The sequence below is a fragment of the Pezoporus occidentalis genome, unplaced genomic scaffold, assembly GCF_034315485.1.
Source record: "Pezoporus occidentalis ecotype Australia unplaced genomic scaffold, CSIRO_AGI_Poc_V1 ctg109, whole genome shotgun sequence".
NCBI lineage: Eukaryota > Metazoa > Chordata > Aves > Psittaciformes > Psittacidae > Pezoporus > Pezoporus occidentalis.
Window position 1 is genome coordinate 954,966 of NW_026912875.1, and position 26,362 is coordinate 981,327.

At 37.0% G+C, this 26,362-nt stretch overlaps 1 protein-coding gene across 4 annotated transcripts in view; it reads right to left on the reverse strand.

Moving 5' to 3' along the window:
* Nucleotides 1–6,449: 6,449 nt before the first annotated feature.
* HACE1 (HECT domain and ankyrin repeat containing E3 ubiquitin protein ligase 1) overlaps nucleotides 6,450–26,362 on the reverse strand; it is a 54,260-nt gene continuing 34,347 nt past the window's right edge. For all 4 annotated transcript variants that reach the window (XM_062624403.1, XM_062624410.1, XM_062624393.1 and 1 more), the window contains 10 exons: nucleotides 25,746–25,857; nucleotides 25,559–25,656; nucleotides 24,994–25,081; nucleotides 23,789–23,938; nucleotides 19,351–19,547; nucleotides 13,904–14,035; nucleotides 13,085–13,183; nucleotides 12,735–12,805; nucleotides 7,066–7,179; nucleotides 6,450–6,593 (listed from right to left, as the gene is read on the reverse strand). In XM_062624403.1, coding sequence (XP_062480387.1) covers nucleotides 6,491–6,593; nucleotides 7,066–7,179; nucleotides 12,735–12,805; nucleotides 13,085–13,183; nucleotides 13,904–14,035; nucleotides 19,351–19,547; nucleotides 23,789–23,938; nucleotides 24,994–25,081; nucleotides 25,559–25,656; nucleotides 25,746–25,857 — 1,164 coding nt within the window. In that variant the 3' untranslated portion in view covers nucleotides 6,450–6,490. The remainder of the gene's footprint in view (nucleotides 6,594–7,065; nucleotides 7,180–12,734; nucleotides 12,806–13,084; nucleotides 13,184–13,903; nucleotides 14,036–19,350; nucleotides 19,548–23,788; nucleotides 23,939–24,993; nucleotides 25,082–25,558; nucleotides 25,657–25,745; nucleotides 25,858–26,362) is intronic.

The window sequence follows — 26,362 nt, forward strand, 5'->3', positions numbered from 1 at the left end:
TAATTGAAAACCCACCCACTATTTCAAAATGAAGGTAAGGAAAACAAACATATGCAAAATCCCCAACTATAAGGCTCAACTTGAAAATCTACTTTATCTACACAAAAATAATTCAGTTAATAGCATTGAGGAAAATGAAATCTCCACAACCTAAAACACTCTAGCATTTTACTATAGTAGTACTAATAATATTTATATATATTTTTAAAATAAATACAAGTACTCTGAATTTATGCAATGCATATATTTAACACATATTGGTTCATATTTAAACATTTTTGTTTTATATTATACATAATATAGCATAGAAAATATAAACAAAAAAAAACACTAGCCCTCAAAATCTGAAAAGCTATCATGGGGAATGAGGAAACAGCTTCTTGTTCTCCACTCTTCAACATCTGCATCACATTCCAAAAGCTTGTGGCAGAGATAAAAGGTGCTAAGCACAGATCACTATGCCTACCTGATAACAATTAAGACAGGGTCATCTACTTCCTCTTACGACAGTTTATATTTATCATTGTTAATTAATCAGCTGTTTTTCTTCAAGAATTCCTTCTAACACACAGGAAAAATTCCCATAAAGATAGTGCCATCTTTGTTTTCCGATTTCTGCAAAGGGAACTGATTACTTACTACCTAGAAGAGAGGATACCAGAACAGGAGCCAATAAAGCACTTTGTTCAATTCAATACTGCAGCTATTTGGCTTCCTAAAGTACTCACTACAGAAAGACTTTCTGTAAAAAAAAGCAGCTCCTAGAAAATAATCTTGCAGGAGAAGAGTTTGTAGGGGTTGAACGGTGTAAGGGTTTCCTGCCAAAGAGCACCTGTTCCTGTGGGTGATGTACAAATACCATCTCAGGTTTCTTCTAGAAGCTATCCTGTCCTCTTGTTCTCGCACCTCTGCTATTAATCAAGAAACTTGAGGTTGACACCTGTCATGGACCAACAACTTCTGTTATAGAGACATAAAAGAGAAGTATGAAACATGGGGGAAAAAAGAGAAAACAAACCTCAAAGAAGTCCTGCTTTGCACTCTGGCCTGCCAGCAGTAGGCAAACACCAGGCATCTGACTCCTTCCTTAAACTACCAGCCCTACTGTGCTTGATCTCACTTTTCTCATCTGCTTCCCCCATCGCTAGCCCAGGAAGCACTCCTCTTCTGCCTTTCTTCCCCCAGATGAAAACCATTCCCCAAAAGCTAAGATATAGAAGCAAAATGGGAACTTGGGAAGGGGAAAAAAAGCATCACAGGAAAACACCCTTATTTTTACAGATTATAAACCATTTGAGGTAAAGATTGCCTGCTCTGGAGACTGATGATGTTACAACAGGAACAAGCTATTAAGGTAAGGCATTCCTTAATTCATTAGCTGCCTGCCTTCTTCATAAAAGCCCCCCCAAAAAAAAAAAATTATGTTTGCAAATTCACTAGACTTTTTGATATTATCAACACAAAAATGGTATTAGAAAGTGGGGTATACTGTAGTACTTTTTCACTATTTTGTAGTATTTTAGTAAGTGCCTGAAACATGTTTTTAATAGAATATTTTATAATAAGCACTTATTTACAAGGTCTTTAAAATGGTGACTGAGTGCTCATACCGAGACTTCTGATTATGATGTTGAGGGGGTTTCTAATTCTAGAGGAAATGCGGAAAAATTGAGTAATTTCCCTTTTGTCAAGATTTGCTGACAAGCAATTATGAATGTTACACTGCAAGGAATTCCAAGGTTACTCCAGACAACAACCAAGCTTAACCAAACCCAGGGTCTCTACTGAACCAAGAATACAGAACTCAGCAACAGCATTTAAAATACTACCAAAAGCAGCAAAGAGTAACAAAGAACTAAAACAGAGTTGTTACAAAACCAGTTCATCCCATTCATCGGCTCTGTTCTTTAGATTCAATCAAGTAGAAAAAAAAATAAAAATGTAAGTCTTGATCATTGAGAGAACTTTGGATTCTGCCTTTCAGCCACAGACACCCAGCTGGCAGAGGGCACTGGGAGGAACGAAGCAGACTAGTGCCAGCAGAAAATTCCCACTGCCTGAACGTCAAAGGACCTCTTCTGTCCAGGGAGCAGAATTGCAAGATTAAGTCTCCTTCAGAAAGATCAACCCACTACATGAACAAAAGGAACGAACTGCTTGGCTCAATTTCTACACCCAATTCCTGTGCAATGCCATACATGCATTACTGGAAAACCACCTACACATTGAGACTCAGAGGATCACCTACAAATATTGTTTGTTTGCATTTCATGAGAGAAAAATAAGGGTGTTTATTTGTTTATTCAAAAGGTTTTAAAAAAGCTCTTATCTATCTTCTGCCCCTTCTTTGATCAACTTCCCATACACACAATTCAGATGGCATGAAAGGAGCTTCCACCCCTTCCCAGGCCTGGAAAAGGAAAAGCGAGGCTTTTCTGAGGCACCACTGAGTTGTACCTGCAGAGCTGAATCAGCTCATCAGACTTCAAGAATAGTCCAAATATACCAAAACACTAATTTTCAGTTTATACTCCTAAATAAAAAGTTCACATGCTTCCAAAGCAGAGGCGGTCCTAGTGTTTTTCTACTGTACATATGGAGGCTTCCAAGTCTCTGGAAAATTCAGACCAACCACCTTCTCCTTCTCATTCCATTTTGAATCTTACTGACTATGGAATATACAGTAGAAGTCATTAAGTTACATTTCACAGTTTATGGTTTTAATGGCTTTGCAACATTAGATGCACAACACATTTTCAAGCATCAAAAACTAGGCTTTGCTATCTAACATTTCATAAAGATAATAAAAGTTAATGAGCACTCATGATCTATGATCTGACAAGACATCTGTTCTTTCAGAGATAAAACACTCACCCTGCCTTGTTCTGGCACAGTGGGAGAGAACAAATATAAACCAATTAATCATTCTAAACTATAAACTATATTAAGTTATAGTTCCTCAACAGGCTTTTCATACCCTGTTGCTAATAGAGCACAGGTGTCCTAAAAACAGTCATTCAATGCAGTAATTAAATCCTACTAACTTCACATGGTCAGCTGCATCAGACAGTACTGTCTTGTGTTTCAGCAGGGAAAAAAAAAAAACAACTGTTCACAACAAGCAATAACAAGGTTGCTGTTATACCAAGAGCACAGTGTCAAGAGCTCTATTCCCACTTCCTACATACTGGGGTTTTATTACAGGAGTATTCTAAAAGAATTTCACTATGACCTACTGTGTGGGTATTTAGGACAAATGTTACAGGAAATACTATGACATACCTTCATATGGGACATGACTAACATCAGCACAGGGGAGGAAGGAGTAACCTGCTTCATCACTTGTGAGGCTGCAACATGGTGTCATGGTTCACACCCAGCCAGTAACTCAGCACCATACAGTCATTTGCTCACACCCCCCTGATCTGGCTGTGATGGGGAGGAGAATCAAAAGAATGTAAACCCCACAGACTGAAATAAGAACAGTCCAGTAACTAAGGTATAACACAAAATCACTACTGCTACCACCAATAATAATGATAAGGGAAATAACAAGCAAAGAAAATATAAAACTAAAAAGGGAAAATGAAAACAATAAACACAAGTGATGCACAATACAACTGCTCACCACTCACCAGCCAATACCCAGCCGGCCCAAGCAGTGATCTGGGCCTTCCGGGTGACTCCCCCCAGTTTATATACTGGGCATGATGTGCTGTGGTATGGAATACCCCTTTGGCTAGTTTGGGTCAGGTGTCCTGTCTCTGCTTCCTCCCGGCTTCTTGTGCCCCTCCTCACTGGCAGAGCATGAGAGACTGATAAGTCCTTGATCAGGGTAAGCACTACATAGCAACAACTAAAACATGGGCGTGTTATCAGGCTGTTCTCAGTCTAAAGCCAAAACACAGCACTGCACCAGTTAATAGGAAGGAGGAAAAAATCACTTAGAGCTGAAACCAGGACACAGGAAGACCTGTCACAGGGAACTGCTTGACAACATTAAAAGGCTGTTTTGTTATATTTCAAAACCAGTTGACCAGCGTTTTAGGAACACTGAGACCAAATTCAGCTTGTTCATACTTACGTCACTTACAATTTAATACAGAAATGAAAAATACAAAGAACTGGGTTTTTTTGCCTTCAATTCAACTTTACAGTGTGATTGTAAGGCTGATGTTTTGGATAATGTTTTGGGCACAAGGCAGTATGCAAGGTTTTAGCTTCCTGCAGACTGCTCTGTATTACCATGAAACAGAACACGTGAAAAGAAAAATGAAAAAGATCACAAATCCATAGTATTTAATGAACAATAGTATTTACAGTAAACCCTGGGATAAAGACAAAAAGCCCAGTTTACATAAAGCAAAATAGATAATTCCCAACAAATACCTTGTATTGCTCAAAACACTGCCTTGCTACCAATCTACCTTGCCAAGGCACATAAAGAAATACACTACGTAGCCATGGAACCAAGCACTGCCCAACTATGCAGAAAAGCAAAGCACTTTTGCTAACTGAAGGATCCAAGATAACTGGGATTTAACACTAAAACCCCACAGACACTCAAACATCTAACCTATCTAAATAATCTTAAACTTCCTAGAGCATGTCAGAGAGGAACAGCATCTCTCCACTCACTGAAGCAACAGTCTAACCAGCTTCCACTGGATTACCCTGCTGGAAGAGTCTGCTCTTTCTCCTAAACCCAGTATTCTCCTTAAATTGCAGTCACAGGCACCACATAAGAATTTAAACCAGCATTTATGCATACATGTGCATAAACAACCGGAAAGGAAATAATAGCTAACAAGTCTATGTTTAAAGCTTAGCCCAAAGGGAAATTATTGTGACACCACTGAATCAGATGGTCCAGAGATTTCCCTCTCACACTCCCAGAGAGATTATGTATGCTTTAGATTAAAACCAGTAAAATCTGAAAAAACAGCACCAAGTCAGCAGCATACGCACATCAGCTGGTGAACTCAGGCTATACATGCATTAGCACTTAGCGTAGGAAAACATGAATGGATCACAGCAAACAGTTTCTGCTGAGGACCTGAACCTTGAAAGTTACATGTTTGGAGGATTTCCTGTTCCTTCACTCATTTACTAACTCTTCAGATCACTTAGGTCTTGCAGACATAATTAATGTTCATCCATTAGGATTTGGTACATTTTTGGATCATGTTTTTGTGTTTAGCTTCATCTGGAAAGAATCCAGTTTGCATTCTCTGAAGCAAAAGCAAGACAAGCAGGATGACCAAATTAGAAAGTATACATAATTAAACAAAAGTTCAACAAAAAAACATCCACAACCAAAACCCCACTTGCAGCCTGAATCAAAACAATAATGTAGACCTACCCTAGGGTCCCTAAAAAAGCAGTTATGCAAATGCACCATCTACCCCAACAAGTGCAGCTACTTATCAAAAACAAACAATGAGCCATTGCTGTATATTTTTACATAGAGTAATATATTCTAATTTTATATGAATTCTGACATGAGATTCTAATTATTATAGTCTTGTCAATTAACTTCAATATGCTCAAGTTCCTTCCTTGTAAATTTGCTTATGTCCACCCATACACTTTGACAATTCCTTCTCAAATGGTGCCTCCATAACAATTTAAATTATAGTATGAGAATATGGGGAAAATATGGGGAAAAAAGAACAAACCACCCACAAAGACACAGACTTGTTGCATTCAGATTTAGGCTAAAATATTAAAATTTAATAATACCTTTTGAACATACAATTATGTAAAGGAAAGAGTAAAGACATTCAAACAATGAATACAGGTTTATATAATATTTACAAATTCTAAACTGCAAGTTGATTATAAAGTCACAAATACTTTAAATATTTTGTCGAATATAGTGTAAATTCTAATACAAATTAGATATTAACTTCTTCTGTTATTTTTTCCAGTGGTAAGTCTAGTCTTTACATACTATATACATTAAAATACTAAAAAGTTATAAAATTTTGTTACTATGCAAAGAAATGGAAAATACATCAGCTCTGTCTTACTGTACAATATCCCAATTGAACTTTCTATAGTGTTCTCTGCAAAAATAAACAGCACTTTGACATGCAACAAGGCATAAAGTACAAGTCTGCCCATTAGCCGTACACCATCTGAGTGCAAAGGAACTGAAACGCTAATGCCATTCAACCATATAGTTGAAAAATCAAAAGCAAACTGTGGAAAGAGATTGTGACAAACTTTCTGATTCAGACTGAAGTAATAATGAAAAGCATGTAAACTGATTTTCATACATATCTGTAATTTTTTTTAAATGAAAGTACAGCATGCTGAGCAGTCTGTTGTGAAGGTATCAAAGTTACTTTTGACAACACATAGCGGAGGAAAAGCTGATGATCCTATAGGAATTCTGAGGCCCAGCCCTGCCAATGCACTGCAGCATTTAAGCTGCTTTTCCACCTGAAATTGCACATCAGTAGCCAAATGAGTTTTCCAGACTTCATTATGCCATTGTGTAACCATAGCTTCCACAGTGCAATGCCACAAGAAGCCTGTCCTTAAGGATTTCTTTACTTGGGTATTCAGGTAATTTGAGCATGTTGATACTGAAAAGAGAAAAAAAAAAAAAAAGGTCATGTCACAGTTCAGTAAGAAACCCAGCAGTAAAGATTTCTGACTGAAAACCCTAATGTCACACTTAAGGAAGGAAACAAAGCTGGGCTGCACTACAGTACCACTGAGCGTTACAGTACCACTGAGCATTTGAACACATTGCAGGAAATAATTATTTTTTTTTATTTTAGTCAATTTTAATACAATGATTTAACTTGAATATTCCCTTATTAATCCCACTGCCTTTAGTTAAGCAAAATGAAGTAGTAAACAATGAGCAAACATAACATCCATCATCTGGGTTAAAACCCACCACTTTCACATTGGATAGTGAATACTGCACGAACCACCTAAATTTGCTGGGGGGGATTCTAATTAAAATATTCAAAAGACTGGTATTTTTGACTGTGACCGGCACGAAAAAGGCCCATTTTTAAGATATTTCAACATGACTAATTAACATACCATGTGCTTGATGTTGGTAAAAGATTTGCAGTATATGGCACAGCAGCAATGGTAAAATTTTGCAAACCGCTGCCACCCATTATATGGGCAAAACCACCATGAGGCACCCTGGAACTGAGAAAATTCACAGAAATTAGACCATTACAAGAATTTTACAAGCCAAAAACCCTGTAGTCTTTACACTTCAAATATCTCTTCCTGCTAGGAATTAGACAACTACTAATGCTTTTATCAAGGTTTCCCCTTTCTTACCCATATCAAAATTCTCACAGTCTAAATGCTTTTAATTACAATGCATTTGTCTGTTTACATCAGGCATCAAATTGTTTGAATGACATTTAAGAGAATTCTATTTGCAGGAGTACTCATTTCTACAACCTGTTTTTATAACAGAACATTATCTCAGTTTAGGCCAACATCTATGATTATTTATATTTACAGTTTAAGAAATATTACATCATAAAGAAGTTTATTCTCCAATTGCTATCCATGGGACAACTGACCGAAGTACCCACAACATGTCTTTTCATTTACTACTCAGACCAATTGTTTCAAGTAACTAATAAAACCATTATATCAATCACACTATCCCACAGTGACAATCTACAGCAAAACCAGAGCACACTAAAAAAAAAAAAAACAACAACATTGGCATTTTCAGGAATGAATTTTCAGTTGATCAGATTACTCACAATTCTTTCCCTTTAAAAAATATATTATTCAAAGATTATTCAAGGTGTAAGTAGACAATAGCCCTGGAGTGCCTCCCTATAATTTTAAACTAAGAGACAGATATAACAAAACAAAGAAATTTTTATATCAACTTAAGCTAGTACACATTACATGGTAACATGTTGTTAGCACACACACAAAACTAATCCCAACACCTAAAAAATACAATGAAAAGATAAGGGCACAAGAACTAAAGAAGTTGAATGTAAGGCAGCAATGCATCCTTGCATACAAGGTCAGTAGGCTCTTGGCCCACATCAGAAAGTCACAAGCAGGTAGAGGGAAGTGATCCTTGTCCTGTACTCAGTGAGAAACATCGGGAGTCCGGCAACAAGCTCCCCACTACATGAGGGACAGGGACATACTACAGCAAGCTGAGCAAGTGGCCACAAAGATGGTAAAGGATTGGAGCACCTGATACAGGAGGAGAATAAGCTGTCGAGTCTGGAGAAGAGAAGGCTCAGGGGAATCTGATCAATGTATATGAATACCTGAAGGGAGGAGTAAGTAGGATGGAGCACAAGTCTAAAGATGGAGCACCCAGTGGCACCCAGTGACACCCAGTGACAGGAGGCAACAGGCACAAGTTGAAATCCAGGAAATTTCCGTTTAAACATGAGAAAAAACATTTTCACTGTGAGGTGGCCAAACACTGGGACAAGTTGCCCAGAGCAGCTGAGGAGTCAGCCAAAACCTGTCTGGACAAGACCGCGGGCATCTGGCTCTAGCTAACCCTGCTCTAAACATGGAGTTGGACAAGTCAATCTCCAAAGGTCCCTTCTAACCTCAACTATTTCACGATTTCGTAGCTAGCAAAAAAAAAAAAAAAAAAAAAAGGAAAAGAAACGAAATAAAACTTCCATTAATGTAACAGCTGTAGGATTTGCATTACAAGTGCTTATGTTAAAAACAATGTTCCCATAATCACAGAATCAAAGTGACTGTAGAAACCAGGAGCAAGAATGGGAAAGAATGAAGTAATGTTTCCACTCAGTAAAACTACTTGGCAAAAATGCAAAAGAGTTGGGGCTGCTACTGCCAAATGTTAAGGAGCTAGGACACAGCTCACAGTAATCCTTTTTAAACATACCTTTAAGAGCTATACATATATGTACTTTAAGAGAGAGATATATATATATATATGAGCTATGTATTATAGCATAGTACAATAGTTAACACATAACATACCTTTAGGAGCTAGCTATAGCACAGCACAATAGTTAACACATAAGTCTGAATCACCTAGCTTAATGGCAGCAATGTCTGGCATACAGTTCCAGTGCTGGTATATAAGGCAACCTCTATGGAGGGAAGCGTTGATTATTTGCAGCATAATATTTCTGACATACAAATGAAATTGTGCTCACAGCCACAGTTCAGAACACCTGTAAAAATCTGACAGCAGTACTCTTTGATACCATGGTTTTGGTTCGCATTTCTAACACACTGCTGCCTCCCCTGCAGTGTTTTGTTTGTTTTTGTTCCTCCAATGAACCAAGAGAATTTCACATTCAAATCAGCAACAGAACACAGACCTAACTTGAAAATTTCCTACAGCAGGTCAGAATCAAACAGTACAATGAGGGCTTTGAACATTTAAAAGTAACAGTTGGTTACCAATTTATGCCTCCAATAATGACTTTTCTTCACACACAAAAACTGCTGATATAGTAAAGTCAGACTTCCAAATATGTGCAAATAAGATCACAAAATCCTACCTTTCCTACTGTGCGTGTAAATAGCCTTCACAAGAACAACAATACAATTTTATAACTTTGAAAACTTCAACACTAAGATGCTTAAGTTTACATATGAATCTTGTGTTTTCTACCTATTTTTTCACTTAGAGACTTCACATAAATTATAACAGTGTAGAGGAGATACTTTAAGTCAATTTCCTTATGTTTTGTTTTACTTTTAAAAGTGGTCATATACATCTATCACATTTATCAAATATATTGAATTTCCCTTAACAGAGCATATAGCTTATTACTTCACATAACCACAGCCCCTTCAGAAGTTGAACAGCAATCCTGATATCTACAGAATACAAAGTAGAATTTATCATGATAAGCTGTCAACACTTCGCTCCAACTAGTAACTAAAAACCTGATTAAAAGTTGCCAATTGATAATTAAACATAATTTAAGCAAATACTATTAAAAATACCAAATAGAACAAGAGCGGAGAAAAATATAAAAGCATGTGGAATTGGAAATACCACTGCAAGAGCTGCCAGCAAAGAAAAAGTAGGTGGTACATAAGTAAACTTTCAGATCCCCAGCATGAGGCACAAGAATATTTAGGCTTTTTCTTGAGTGTGCCAGGACCTCTTTAAAACACAGAATTTGCTATTCAAACATTGCTCATGGAAATTACTGTTAAAAGATGTCTCAAAACTGGTACTAATGATGAATGCAGTAGTATCTCCTCTGAAACTATCAAAGCAAGACTTCATTGCACTGAAGAGAAAAAAGGTGTAAGAATGGGGGAAGAAGACGAAGTTTACGAGATACATGTCAGAGAAACACTAAAGACAATCACAAACAGAACTGCTTTATTTAATCCACTAAATAAATGCCATAGGCTTTGATTGGAAAGACTCCATATACAAAAAAAAAAAGTGAATACACAGAAGAGATTAAAAGGAAATTGAAAAAAAACAATGAAAATTTTGAATGCAGCCTGCCAACTGGTACACAGAAACAAATTCTTCACTAAGGAAATGTGACACCAGAAAAAGATCATATTTTGGAATCAGGTATAACTTTAGTGTAAATTTTCACTGAAGATACTGGCCTGTATAGTGTCCCGGTTTCATCTGGGAGGTGGGGAGTGAGGGAGCAGCTGCGTGGTACTTACTTAGTTGCCAGCTGTGCTTAAACCATGTTGACTAGACTAACTGGTATCTTAGCTCACAGATGACTCAGCATCTAAATCTTCCATGCCCAGAAACTAGGATTGTTTTGGGATTTATGTGAAAAAATGCCAGCTGCATACCCCTAGAGGTAACTTTTAAAAGTTAATTTTTAATCGAAAAACATGCCTTCTGTAATTTCAATTACTGAAGAAAAAACACACAGGGTTCCTAGCTGATACAAAACAAAATAAATAAACAATTTTGTTTTAAATTGCAGACCATAGTTCTAACAAGACATACCAAAAATTTCTTTCTTACTAACAAGAAATGGGTAAGAACAAGTCAGTATGTAATTTATAACCAAAATGAATGGTGCACATGCACATATTAATCAGACAATGTAATTGTTTACTTGACAGAAAATGTGCCTTAGAATCAGTAGATTATCCCAAATGCCATAAAAATAGCGAATGCCACTTCATTATCATTTGGAATGGTTTAAGAAGCATTTGAAACATGACCTTACATCTTAAAAATCCCTACTTGCCGTCTGGATTTAGAAATGGACTAAGTCCACTAAAAACGAAAGACCAGCCACTGGTATGCAACAGATGTGCACTTACAACTGCAGAAATCATTTCTGAAGATGACAAAAAGAAAAGATCGATGTACAAAGAGCTAGTTTCTTAAATTATCTGTGATCCCTAAAACCAATGAAATTCATAATAAATCAAGTGAAACTAATAGAATTTGAAGACCATGTCATTTGATGATACATCCGTGACTGTGAAATTCCTTGGTATAAAACACGAAGTTTGATGATCTTTATTTGTATTTTACCACTGCTTTACCACAAAATGTACAAACTAAAGGTCAACTACCCTACGAATATGAATGGAAGGGTATACTGAATTAAGAAGATTGTGCAATCTCTAACTGCCACTAGAACAAGATTCCAGTAGACTCCATAGGTCAGGTGCCACATGCATCAATGGATCCACTTTGCAACATGTCTGTATACACAAACTCAGCAGCTCACCCAGCCCACAGGGGCGTTTATTACTCAAGATCTTTCCCTACTGCCCCCAAACCATAAAGGAAATAAAAGTGGGTTTCACTGAAAAACAACCAGAGTTTAGGACAGAAATCTTACATAAAGCAAACACAGTCTAGCATAAAATTACATCTTCACTTGATCTTGACACTCTACACTAATGTTGAATTCAACTCAGCTTTGTTCTGTTTACACTGACTGAAGTGATCCCTAGTTATCTCATATATTAAAGCCTATATATAGAATCATAGAATAGTTAGGGTTGGAAAGGACCTTAAGATCATCTAGTTCCAACCCTCCCGCCGTGGGCAGGGACACCTCCCACTAAACCATATCACCCAAGGCCTCATCCAACCTGGTCTTGAACACTGCCAGGGATGAAGCATTCACAACCTCCCTGGGCAACCCATTCCAGTGCCTCACCACCCTAACAGGAAAGAATTTCCTTCTTATATCCAACCTAAACTTCCCCTGTTTAAGTTTTAACCCATTACCCCTTGTCCTGTCACTACAATATATATTACATATACATTATATTGTCTTATTATATTATTGTCTTATATATTATATTGTCTTATAATATTATATTATATTATATATTATATATATTACATATATATTAATATCATATTATATTATATATTACATATATATTATATTGTCCTGTCACTACAATATATATTACAATATATATTACTGGAGAAGCCAAGAACCACATAAATATGCAACAGGGAGAAGAATATAAAGTGCAGTTAAATTCATACTGCCTTCTAAAACAATTGCCTGGGATAGCAACAAAGGCCTCTTGCAAATTAGTCAGGTCTAATAAATACATTATCAATCATTTTGCTGGCAGTACAGGCAGCTGAAGTTTAACACACACTTTGTCTACTTGGATCAAGATATAAAACACGAAGTATGCAAAACAGTTTCTAGTTAAGTGATCTTGCATAGTAATCTGAAGTCTCTTGACTTATTACTGTGTATCCAGACAATGTATCTGTTGTTACTTGAGTTTCTCACCTGCCAGTAACGAACTGTAACAGTAATACTCTCTCTTCCTGAGTAAGCTCTTCCACAACATCCCAGAACCACTAAATGAAAAATAAGTTAGTTTTTATTTTCCATTCAATCCTTGTAGTACTTGAAAAGATAAATATTCCATTCATTGTTTTACCATTATGCATTTGTTACTTAAATGGTGGAAAATTTCATATGAAAGTCACTTAACATAGGAATATGAAAAAAAAAAAACCACACAAATTTCAGTCATAATAAGCTTCCACAAAGATATACAGAAAATGACAACAGCAGCAGCACCATTTTTCAGGTTAAAATGCAAAAGTCTCCACTATTCAAGAAAATAATTTTACCTGAATAACTTGGTCTCCTCTCTCATAGCCACTGGTGTATTCTGTATTTTTTAACCAATCATTCACATCAATTTCTGGCATACCAGACAGCAAAAGCTCCTTCAGAAGAAGCAAACAGACTGCCATTAGTCTTCCTGACTAACCATTAATTTCAAGTGTTTATGCTATTTTAAGAAGTAATGCTTTAAGTCGTATAAAAATTATAGTGCTTTCTTCGTTTAGTTACAATCTTATGAAACCTGATTTTTTGACTGAATTTTAATACAGGAAGATCCTTCAAATTCAGGCAACTCCACACAATCTGTTTCACTTAACTACACAGTATCAAGAGTGAAAAGTTATTGCCAAGAACCTAAAAGATAAAAATGCTGAGTTTTGGTACTACTTGAGGCAAAACTTGAGATCTATTGATTACAGATCAAACCACCACAAAAAACTTCCTGGAACTTGATTCTGTGACTCAGAAAAAGTAAAAACAATAGACACAGCTCCTTACTTTTAAAGGATTTCTCTCATCCTCAAAGAAAATATTAAAAGGCTTAAAGGCCACAACACCCTCATTCCATCATGAACCTATAATTTAAGGCATTTATCACTGGCACATGAAGTTATCACATTCCAAGAAGATGGTCATTCTTAGTAATTAGCATAAGAAGGAATACATATATTGAGATCCTCACTGACAAGATGTCCAGGAAGCAAAATGAAGTGAAAGAAAATGTTTATTTTCTGGGTACTGAGCTCTATTTCTAGATCACTGCATTACGATGAAGCATGCTGAACAAAGTGTTTCTAAAAAGTATAGGCATTTCTGCTTACCAGTTCATATTCATCAAAAAGCTGGATCAAAGATGGTGGAATGAACATGTGGAAGCCTTGTAAAAAGGCATTTATCTGAGGCTGAATGGCTCTTGTCATTCTAAGCTCTGTGACAAGCTGGACATACTCAGCCTGCAATGTCGTAAAAGCCATTAAGATATACAATAGCAAGGACAGATAGTGCTCATGCAAACACACACAAATGCAGTCCTCAATACATACAAATCTCATCTACTCTGAGATACTGAGCTCCTATGTACTTTCTACATACAGAAGCAATCCAAAATAATCCAGAAGACCCCTAAGACTTCAGAGCCCTTCCCCTTTCTGCTCTTCCCCTTTCTGTCCTTCCCAAACAGAACTGCTTGAATCTTAACACAAACCAGGACAAAAAAAAAATTAAAAAAAAAATAAAAAAATAAAACCACCCACAAAAAAAAAAAAACCCACACACAACAGGTAGTTGGACTAAGTGAACTGGAATAAAACAAAGGAACTGAAAAAACACTTAGTTTATCATGCCTGCATCTAATTCAACCAGCATTGTGATCATCTAAGAACATAAATAAGGCAACGTTTGCAAATAAAAATATTCTATTAAGCAAACTGGAATAACGCAGAAAAAGGGTAAACTACTTGTCTTGGGTTCAGCAGTAGCAGTCATTTTTTCTCCTTCTTAGTAGCTGGTGCAATGCTGTGTTTCTGACTTTTGGCCTGGGAACAACGCTGATAACACCAATGTTTTCAGTTGCTGCTCAGTAATGTTTACTCTGACCAAGGACTTTCTGAGTCTCATGCTCTGCCAGGGAGGAGGGGAAGCCAGGAGGAAGTAGAGAAAGGACACCTGTACCAGACTAGCCAAAGAGGTATTCCATGCCACAGCACACCATGTCCAGTATATAAACGGGGGGCAGTTACCTGGAAGGGCTAGATCACTGCTCGGGTCGGGCTGGGTATTGGTCAGTGGGTGGTGAGCGGTTGTATCCTCTTCCCTTGTTATTTCCCTTATCATTATTATTAATGGTGGTAGCAGCAGTGGTTTGTGTTATACCTCAGTTACTGGACTATTCTTATCTCAACCCGTGAGAGTTACATTCTTTTGATTCTCCTCCTCATCCCTCCAGGAGCAGGGGGAGGAAGGGAGGGGAGTGAGCGAGCAGCTGCGTGGTTCTGGGTTGCCAGCTGGGCTTAAACCTCGACATTACTGCAGGAATATTTGTAAGCCAAAAAGCTTTCTTGCTTTCCCCCTATCTCTCGAAGTCTAACAGAATATATTACTTATCACTGAAGCTTTGTTGTCTTAGTAAGAATTTCAGTGCTTTCAAAGAAGTCTTGAAAAATCTCTCCAGTTTTTGAAAAGGCAAAAAGCCAAAAATGCATTTACATGTGTGAAATTACAGTATCAGTTTGCATGCTTTAGAGATCCCCTTTAGAAGATGCCAGCTAGAAAAGGAATCCACTAGAACTTTGCCTTTGTTGAAAACTCAAAAGCCTAGAAGGTTGTTAATAGAAGTTTTTTAGAATGAGACAGACAAAAGTGCCAATAATAAAGCTGTATAAACATTTCTCATTTACCCTGACAAAACTAATAGTATATATAATATAAAAGTCTAATAAAGTTTCTTTACTCATGAAAAGAGATTTTGACTTGAGAACAAAATTCATTCCTGAATTAAGGCACTCAGTTTCAAAGTAATGAATCATGATTTTTTTAATAATGAAATCATGAAATATATCTCCCAATTAAACCATCTCAACTATCCCCTTCCTTCAAGACAATAATCTTACAAAAATACCACCTTGATTTTTAATTTTAAAAACCATTAAACTAAACTACACCTGCACAAAAGCAACCAACCATTCTTTCGTTCCTCCCTTTCAGAATAACAGAATGAAGCATGAAACATTTCAAAACAGAATAATATTTTTCAAAGGCAGATCCTTACATTCACAGCATCGAGGGGCTGTCATTTGCTTTGCAGTTGGAAGATATTTTTAAATGCATTACCACCATTTTATTAGAGTGAGAAAACAATCTGTGAAATGCTCTGAAGAAAAGGAACATTACCTAATCATATCTTCAACTGCAGAGCCGTTCCCAAAAATCTAGTTTCAATTCAGTCGGCTCCCTAGGTTGCTTCTACTGTCAGTGAAACTGAATGCAGTCCCTCTTCTTTAAAGAGTTAAAGGGGCAGCCAAAGGAGATTAACTGTAGACAAAAATCAGCCTCTGTGAACACATCTTACAAGCTCCAGGAAGAAATCAGAAGCTATTAGTATTATCAGGACTGGACATGAATCAGTGTCTTAACACCGGTCTTCAATGTCCTGAAATACTTGTTTTACATCTCTGAAGTTGCTGTTACATAAATTAGACTATTCAGAAAACAGGGCTGTAGGCAGAATAATTCACAATCTTATTTTTAAAAAATCTATTAGAAAAAATTACAAACACTTATTTTCTGCATTACAAAAATATTTACTTTGAACTACTTCATTATGACAGAAAACAGTCCCTGTGCTTTAGGTGTAAGAAGAAATGTTTTAAACAGCCTGGTACAGCCAAGCATCCTGACTATCAGCACCGGTGCATGCTTGCAGCCCATAGCTGCCATAGTATAGAATTTACAGTTAGAATTTACTATACAATTTACTATTTCAGTTAAAAAAAAAAAAAAAACAAACAGCAAAAAAACCCAAATTTTTCTCTGTTCACTTAAGATTTTATTCCCTCTCAGAAACCTCAGGAGCACATCACAGAACAAACACCTACATAACTTCAAATCTATATATCCATTCCTAGATAGCACATAAGAGGTACAATCCAGCCTTCTTTTAAGAGGGGAAATTTGACTGAACACACAATAGACGGGCATCACAAACATGATGACAAAGTTTAGCTTGGGTGAGGAGTTGTTCTGTATTTTCCTTTGAGGTAGATCAAGCAGAGATTATGCTTCCCTGATTTCCCTGAACTGAGATAGGGATCAGTGTTAATTATTATATTCAGATTCGGAAAGCAGCTCCATTTCAAAGCTGTTTGGAAAAAAAAATACGTAATTTTTTACTGCCAAACAGCACAGGCAGCTCAGACAGACAAGTCCTGGGAGGCCAGAGAAAGTCATAGCACTGTGGAGATATGCACCGTTTTTTGGAACAGCATATGGACAAACTTTGCCTAGCTCTAATTTTACCTTTTTCCTAAAACGAAATTAGAAAACTGCAAAAATATGTACAGCAAAGAACAAAGAGAAATGCCTAGCATGGACACTGGACAACACCTGATGTTTCCCTTTGAAGTCTCACCATTACCACAACAAAAGGCAGTTGAGCCACTCCTGTAAGTGATACTTTAGTACGTGGATGCTCCAAATTCCAACACTAGGACATTTGTGTTGTCCAGCTGCACAACCATTAAGCTATTACACAGCTGATACAAAAAAGAAAATTCCTTCACTCAAACGAAACAACTTTTTACAAACAGCTATTACTACTGCTCCTCAATGGGGCATTTATTCTCTTTTATTTTGGTTTTCAGTAAGAGGGAGATGGATTATTTGCAGGAGTTCTGTGAGGTTTTGGTATGGTGGTTTTTTTTTTTTTGTTGGTTTGCTTTTTTTTTTTTTAAGGAATAAAGATTCACTTGAAAATTCATTTTTACAAGTTGCCATCCTTTAAACAGGTAATCTGCAAGTGTGCATATACAGCAAATTCCTTCAGAAGCTGAATTTTGTTCTCTCAGAGGTACAGCAAGTACAATGAGTTTTAAATAGCAATCTTTTATTCCTGAGGCAAAGGCAGAAAAAAAAGAAAGATATCTCATGTAGGGAAAACAAGAAAGATGTTTTATAAAGTAGGCACTCTCCTGCTTAACCTGTTAAGCCGAAACATACTGCAAAATCATTTTGCATTCAAGAAATTAGGAAAACATCCCCAAACACCACTAAAACACAGATCTACAATTTTTAACAACCTGGTTTACCACTGTCAAAAAATCAGTGAACAAGAAAGAGACAGTGGCATATTACATATTTGTTGACTTCACATCTTGCAGCTTCAAATTAAAAAGTCAATTAATATTAAGTTTCAAAACCACCACAACATTCATCTGTTTCTTACCACCTTTCAAATACAAGCTACACAAAGCCTCATACTTTAATGCCACAGCTGAGGAAGGCTGACGGGCTAGATCAGATGCATCAGATTCAACCACCCTTTTCGGTCTGTGCCCCTAGTCAGAAGTTAACAGAGCAATTTAAGCTACTAATAGGTAGTATCCTTATGTGGGCAAACTTCTAGTCTCATGCTAACTGATAATAGCTTTTAAGTAGTTGTTATGAAACCACAATTTATGACAACTACATCTATTCTATATACCGAAAGCTGAGACTGCCCAGAAACAAGAATCAACATCCTTGCCTTCACAATTAAGACTTATTTTACCACCTATATTCTTTCATGAATGAATATATTGCAGGAAACAGTATAAAAATCAGGCTAATAATACATACTTCTGGTTTTGGAATGACACTCTGCCTTAATAAGGATTACCCATAAAAGAATGCAGTCTCAATCGCTCAAACACAAACCAAAATTTTGTTAGAACACATGCTGACACCAAGTGGCCATTTACCAATACAGCAGCTAGATACATGGCGAGTAAAACTGAACGAATTCTGTGTAGACAAGAGTCAGGCTAGCTAAACACAAATGAAAAGCAGACATGAGGATCAAAAGAGTAAATGATACAAAAAATTGCAGATCAAGCAATGAAACTCCTGCAGTTACTCAAAACTATCTCATGGGTAGCTTCAGAATTCAATTAGATTGATATCTATCTTAATTTCTGCATGATATCCAGCATCTGTCTGTGTTTTACCAGATTTGTTTTTGAACTAATGCTGCAGAGAATTCAGGGACTTTCCAAGCTGTTACTATTACAGTAAATTGAAAAGGTAGATTATTTCCATACACACCAAGTGATTTGCAAATGGCTGAAAAAGCTTCCTGTAGCCTTCTACTCTGTTAACTACCTCTATGTTACTGCAGAGCAATCCAGTGCCATAGACTGTCCTAGCAGGCAGCATACGTTGTAACATTACCTACAGTTTTAATTTTAACAGCTCCTACTGTTTTACTTTCCTGGTATATATACCGATTACTTAAATTTAGGAATATCTGTAACTTAAACTCTTCATTTAAAGCCGATTCTATTTTCCTTCCAAAAATTCTGTCAGAAAGGTCTTTCCCCAAACCTGATCACGTTCAAAAATTTTAACCAGCCTGTTTCTATAACATCCTAAACTAGGAAAAGAGGGAACAGCATTGGCTGGCACTCTTGTGTATTTCCTTCAAAAGAGGTATACCATTTATGCTTCCAGTTATTCAGAAATTCAGTCCAATTGCTTTTCTTATACTCTCAACTTCTGAAGAGACACGTATACTCACCTTATTTTCCTGTGTAACAAGTATACTTGCACCCCCTGGCTTTAGTGGCACTTCTTCCATTGCTCCAAACACATCAGTCTCAACAGAGAAGGTCAGCTCTAAACCCAGATCACTGATATCATTATCTAAAATCCACTGCAAGTTCTTTGCATACTCTGGATCAATAGATGCTACATCCTGGTAATTTACAGGTATACCTAGAAAAAAAAAAAAAACAGAAAAAAACCCTCAAATAAGAAGGATAAAGAAAAAGGGTTCTAACAATATATGATAGAAGATTGCCCTCTAGAGAGAAAACAGAATAATGCAGTAATAGGAATAAGAGATTCACCATTACTAACTACAGCAGAGCTGTACTTACTACATTCTAGAAATATTAAAGAATCAAATTCCCTCTGTATGCTTTTCTTTCCAGTGAAGCAAATGGTATACCACTTGAGCCACAATTTCCACAATTTAAGCTCACTAATGGATTGCAATAAAAGCTAACTATACAGAACACACAAGGTTAAATGAGTTTCCTAAAAAAAAAAAAAAACAAACCCTCCAGGTTTTCCACATGTCATATTTCTCTATAGAATAACACCTTTTCGCCCAGAAAATACCTGGGGGAACAAGAAGGGAGCAGGAGAAAATCCTTCTGTACTTAGAAAATCCGTTTCAGTTTTCCATGTTTGCTATGAGACCTACTATACAGATAAAAAAAAAATTATAGGAATTTTAAATTTTCAAACTGAACTTTCAAGACATTTAGAAGCATTAAGAGGAGAGTTGCTAGAAGTCTGACTTCTATCCAAGTATAAAAACTGCCCATTTGCAGCCCCTTCACAGACATGGCACTCAAATTTGAGCAAATGGGTCCAGAACAAGGTGACCCTGAGTCTGGGCACGAAAGCAAACCCCAATTACTTTTAACTGTCATGACAGATACTTTAATTTTACCAAGACAGAGAAATACCTGAGAAAAGCGGCAGGGGGTGAGCATGGTAGCAGGTTTAAAAAAAAAAAGGCTAGTTATTGGGAAGTACTCTGCTTCACCATCTTATGTGCATTGTGAAGTGTCACAGGGTGCCCATTAGAAGTCTTACCAAGCTATGGACTACAGAAGCAGTACCCCAGGGTGTAACACAAAATTGCAAAGTTAGCAGGCAATGCAAACATCTAAGTGCAAAAACTGTTACAGTATTTCCCTGGAAGAACTGACTAATGCTGAAGTGGTGTGCATGCAAGCTACAAGGCTACAGATAATTTACCAACAAATTTTCACTCTCAAAAAATCTAACAGCTGTCTAGTAGTTTCCAGAGGACTGTAAGTTTTGCCAACTAGTAAGCATATGTGCATTTGGCATATGTGCATTTCAAATATGAAATGTGGAAATAATGATGTCTCTGAGGGATATAAGCAAAACGTGGGAAAAGGAGACTGAAAAGCAGGAACTGGAGACTGCTTTAGAGAAGAAACTGAACCGGAGCATTATGATGAGACTACACACATAAGCATGTTGCGAGACCAAAGTAGTAAGCTCACACATTTGCTTGACAGAAAATGTTACCTATCAACAGACCCAAGCCAGGCAGTTATAAAGAAACTGTCAGGTTTATCAGGACAGAATTTGAATCCCTTGAAATAACATGTATCTTTCTGTTGCTGTACCCTTAGGGCACCTGTAGTTTGAAAAGGAAGAGAAATCTACCTTGTCAGAATTGTGATAAACAGGTATTCCTACACAACACAACTTCAAAAAGATACAGGTAAACTCTTGAGACAAGTTCAGCAATTATTCAAGGGTTTAAGGCCTCCAGCTCAAAATACACTGACCCAGAAATTAATTTTCGTCTATGCCATGCCAAGGGGTATTCTCTATTACTCCGTGAAAGATGGGCCTTTAACACCAGACAGCAGATCCATTCATAACTGTGCTATGTGTCTTTGTGGGTTCGAGGTAGAAGTTTCCTCTTGCAAACAGAAAAGTAATTGGCTCCTTAGAAAAAATACAAAATAACTGGACAACAACACTACTGAAACTCTCTTCCCCTGTTTAAGCAGAAAGCAGACAAATAGCAGCTTGAGAAAAACAAACTTAGGAGCCCTTATTAATTTCTGACTGCATTTCTGCCTCAATTCTACATTTATAATAAAGTGCAGCCCTAATAAACATGAAGGCCAATGGAATAATGTTTGATTATGACACACACACAAAAAAATTATGCAAACTATGTATCTAGTGTCTTATAAAGCACATTAGTTCTCCATTAGTTGGGTCATCACTTAGGTTTGTGATCTGTCCTTGTCCTTTGCCTACCAGATACTGTTGCAGAAAGATCTCAGTTCACCACAGTGAAAAAAACATGATGCATCCACCTGAATCTCAGAAAAGTAGTCACATTTGTTCATACAGGTTTTGGCTCCTAATTAAGGCACTTCCACGTGATGTCTGTTGACTAAAGAGAAGAGTTCCTCTGAAAGAGTTTCACACTGTTCCTCAGATACAGGGGGTGTGACCACACAACTGGTAGATTCAATGCCATCAACAGGAAAGGCTACAGAAAACGATCTCAGTGCAAGGTGAGAAACCAAACGGAATGGAAACAGTCTCAGACTTTGAAAGATTCCATATTCCATCACTTAAGGCCTGACAAGTAGCTGAAAGGAATCTCTATGTCTGCAACCTTGTAACTTCTATTTGGCATGAACAACAGGTAGCATAACCCACAGCTGAACCCAAAACAAAAATAAAGCAAAAACTCTTTAGAAGCATCTGCTGCTGTGCAACTCAGGTTCCTTAAACAAGAACAGAGAAGATGCAGAAAGCTGAGGGAAAAGGCCTCAGAAAGGTTTAAAAAAACCACTGTACCTGAGGCAGAAAAAGCAACTCCTTTGGAAAGTGGAGGTGTAATTTTTACAGTTCTCTCTCTCTGATTAGTAACAAGAAGTGATAAAAACCTGTTAACCTTTTGAACTGAAAAACGCTGAATGTGCACAAACCTACAGAGTTCCAGGACTACTGCTCAACAGAATGGTAAGACCTTATTAAGAGGGAGTGGTGAGATCTCATTAACAGAGACTACTTGCTGCTGTTTGGTTTGCAGTAGTTACTCCAGAAAAATGAGAAAAGTAAACAAAAGGCTGTTAGTGCAGAAATCAACAAATCCAGTATCAGAAGTCAAATTAGAAAAGAACCCAAATTCATTAGTAGTCATTTCCAAAAGAAGTGACAAGAGCAACACTTGACTACTCTCAAGGTGTCACTAACAACAGAAAAATACATTTTTCTCATTTGTGAATACATCATATGAAGACTAGTCTGCTTCATTCTTCTGCTCACACAGAGACATCTCTTGACGACAGAGGCCAACCCTTAAGTCTGTGCCAAATTGCGCCATACAAAGATATGTCTGCTTTGGAACTGCTTCCACATGTGAAGATCAATGAATAGGAAAGCCTGATGAGGCACTGCCAACACTGCTCCTTCAGACTGGATGCCCTCCATTGCCTCTTACCCAGTACACAGCCACTCTCCTGAAGCAGAAAGCGCTACTGAGGGAGAGAAATAAAATACACTTTGTCAAGAAGATCTTGACAAGAAGTAACAGAAATGCAAAAGGAACTTATCCTTCCATCACACCTTCATAAAGAGGAAAAGTCTTTCATGAGAACACAGAACAGAGGGCATCATGTTCAACAACCAAGAAACACAAAGGTTCTCAAAGAGCAGAGAAGAGACCTATACCACAGATACTATCAGCTAACAGCTGTAATTCTCTATTAAAAAGAAAAGTTTATATTTTTTAAAGACTTCTGATCAATCCTTCTGAATACTACATTAAGTGTAGGGATTCACCTTATTAAAGCATTACACAACTGAAGAACTGCAAGCACAATAAAGATGCTTGACAGATTTTTTGCCAGAGGTCATAAACATTATCAACTTTGTAGAGTCTGTCTTAAGTTAGCTAGGGAATGATTAAGTTTCCTTTCTCCAGAATGACGTTACATGGCAGGACAGATGATTTTCACAACTGTGATGCAAGAATTGCACACACCACAAAAACAACTGATTAACACCAGTCTGCCTTTCAGGCATTCCTAGTCAGCAACATTAAAGACAACTAAATTATATTGTTATGCTTCAGACAGATTAATGATGCCTTCCTTGGTTTTAATTTAAGATCCATATAAACAGTAAGATTAGCTATTAAAAGTTTCTAACTGTATAGAATTTCCTACACAGAATTTCCTACATGCTAATGTACTTCTGTATTTTGCAACTGTAACAGTTGCCAACAAAAGCTCAAACTGGAATAGCAATTACTGCCATACCATGTCGTGACTTATGCATGTAAAAGTTTAGCAAGACATTTATTTCTAAAGACTTTTTCACTTTTAAAACACACACTGCTTACATGACTAATAAACAGGATTTTAATAAAACCATACCAAGAATATGCTTGTAGAATGATCTCGTGAAGTAGATGTTCACCAACTGCCTGTGATTCAGAGCTAGCCCCAGGATCTGTCCTGCAAAACGGAAGTAGTTCAAATGGTCTGGATTTACAGAAGAATTGCTGTTGGGCTGGAAAGTTGTTCCTGTAAAATAAAATATTATCATAGAATGTTTCATTACTTTTTAAGTGAAGTTCAAAATTATCAAATACACTAAGCATCTGAAACCACTGAAAGTGTTGTATTTCAAGGTTTTAGAAGATTATCTGGGATTTTTTGCTTATGCCAAAAAGATGCCAGAAAGAAATGTACCAGAATGTAATGGCATCCTATTATTAGAGTGATACTGCTTAGCTACTTTCCAAGGCACCACTCTGAAATAATTAACATAAGGGTAATCATGACCTGCTGAATCCGGTCCTCCATTTTACTATACTGCTATACGCATTTCTTGCTTACTTTAATGGGCCACAATTCACAGTATCAACTTGTGAACATGCCCAAAGGAAAGATCAGAATGCATGTACTTCCTTTTATCTGGCTCCAGGCAGATGCAGCCAGAAAATAGTTCAGTTGTGGTGTCCTTAGGAAAGGCCACTTCAGACATGCTTGAACTTTTCTTTTGAACTTTCAGGAACTACCTATGCCTGTTCTGTTGACCAAGTTCCTTGCCACTTCTCAAGACTTTGTAAGGTAGAACACAAAACATTTATCGTTTGATGATGATGTGAAATCTCTTATTGATAAAGATTTACTTTATATGAAGCACCAAAAAGACAAATACAAGGTAGGGCTTTCAGATCAACATCAGGATTTACCATAAAAACTGACTGAATTAATGGATTTCTAAAAGAAAATAAAGAAATACCTCTACGTTCCCTATGGAAAACACTTTCTATACTGCCCTCAAAGTGTTATGTCTTTCTTCTACCAGGCAGAAATACCATGGACTAATTAAAATCAACAACTTGCTCTCCTCTTACAAAAGAGAGAACAAAATCAAGGAAACGTCAAATTAGGAAAAATATTTCTTCTGTAGTTATAAAAATGTACAATGATGGATCACTTCTCCGTATATATGAAAACAATTCTGCCAGTGTTGTTTATAAATCCTACATTCTGAAAGCAAGTAACTTTTCTCTTGTATTATAAAAGGCAGCACCATAGAATTAGGAAAGAATAAAAAGGCAAAGACATACCATCAGCTGACTGAGTAAATAAGGCATAATCTGGGTTAACTATTTCACTGGATAAGATATCAAACCACTCACGCACAACACCCTGTCCCTGCATGTCAAAAGAATAAAACATGTTAGTACACAGAAAATCATAGAATCATAGAATAGTTAGGGTTGGAAAGGACCTTAAGATCATCTAGTTCCAACTTTCTCAGCCTCTCTTCATACGGGAGGTGCTCCAGTCCCCTGATCATCCTCGTGGCCCTTCTCTGGACTTGTTCCAACAGTTCCATGTCCTTTTTACGTTGAGGACACCAGAACTGCACACAATACTCCAGGTGAGGTCTCACAAGAACAGAGTACAGGGGCAGGATCAGCTCCTTTGACCTGCTGGTCACGCTCCTTTTGATGCAGCCCAGGATATTATCATATTAGTACAACCATCACTGCACAAACAGTTACACAGGGCAACCAGACATTTCTTAATGAAGCGTAAAATATATCCTAAATTAGGATTTTTAACAATACTTGTGAAACAGAATATTTCTATATATATCATAAAGGAAAACCATGCAATTTTACCCACCATGCCTTCTTCTCCATGAAATCTCACAGCAATCCCCTGCTTTAGTTTTGCACAATTTGCTTTAGAAACAACTTCACAGCTACTCCTAAAAATAGAATCTGAATAAAAAGCAACAATTATTTTTTTCTTAATTTGTTGTATTTCAGTGTATTTCAAAGCTATACTAATTCCATTTATAATACAATACCTCTGTGAACCAAAAGGATGTCATTTTCATTGACAGGCCTATGCACCATGTCTGAATCTGGCTGCCCAGCATGCAGATGTTCATAGAACCATTCACAACGATCCTTAAATGGCTACAAAACAAGGGGTATACCACATTATATAGATGCATTCAACCAAATAATTCCCCTCTCATAAGCATGACTGGAAAATGGTTATACATACTTCTCATTTTTGAGATGTGCAGAGTCACTTGGTGCTACCTCAATATGCTATACAGTATTTTGGGAAGAGGAAAGGACTAAACATACCCTTGTGTGCTTGCTGAAGCCTGATATGCAGAAAGACTGGACCATTAGTTATCACCACACAGGAAAAAAATAGCACGAAACTTCTTCCAGGGCAGGGGTAAAAGGAATCTATATAAGAAGTCAGTCACTGGCTTCTGTAACACTACTTATTATCAACCACAGCTGAGCACATTAGCACAAATGATATAAACAAAGGGTACTTGCAGTAAAGTTCACTGGCAATAAAGAACAGCCCAAAGGCACCAGAAAGGTTCCAAAGCAATTCCTAGCTGAGAAGGTTCTAGCTTGTTTTCAGTATTTAGATAAATATTTTGCAGTTCTGCCAAGA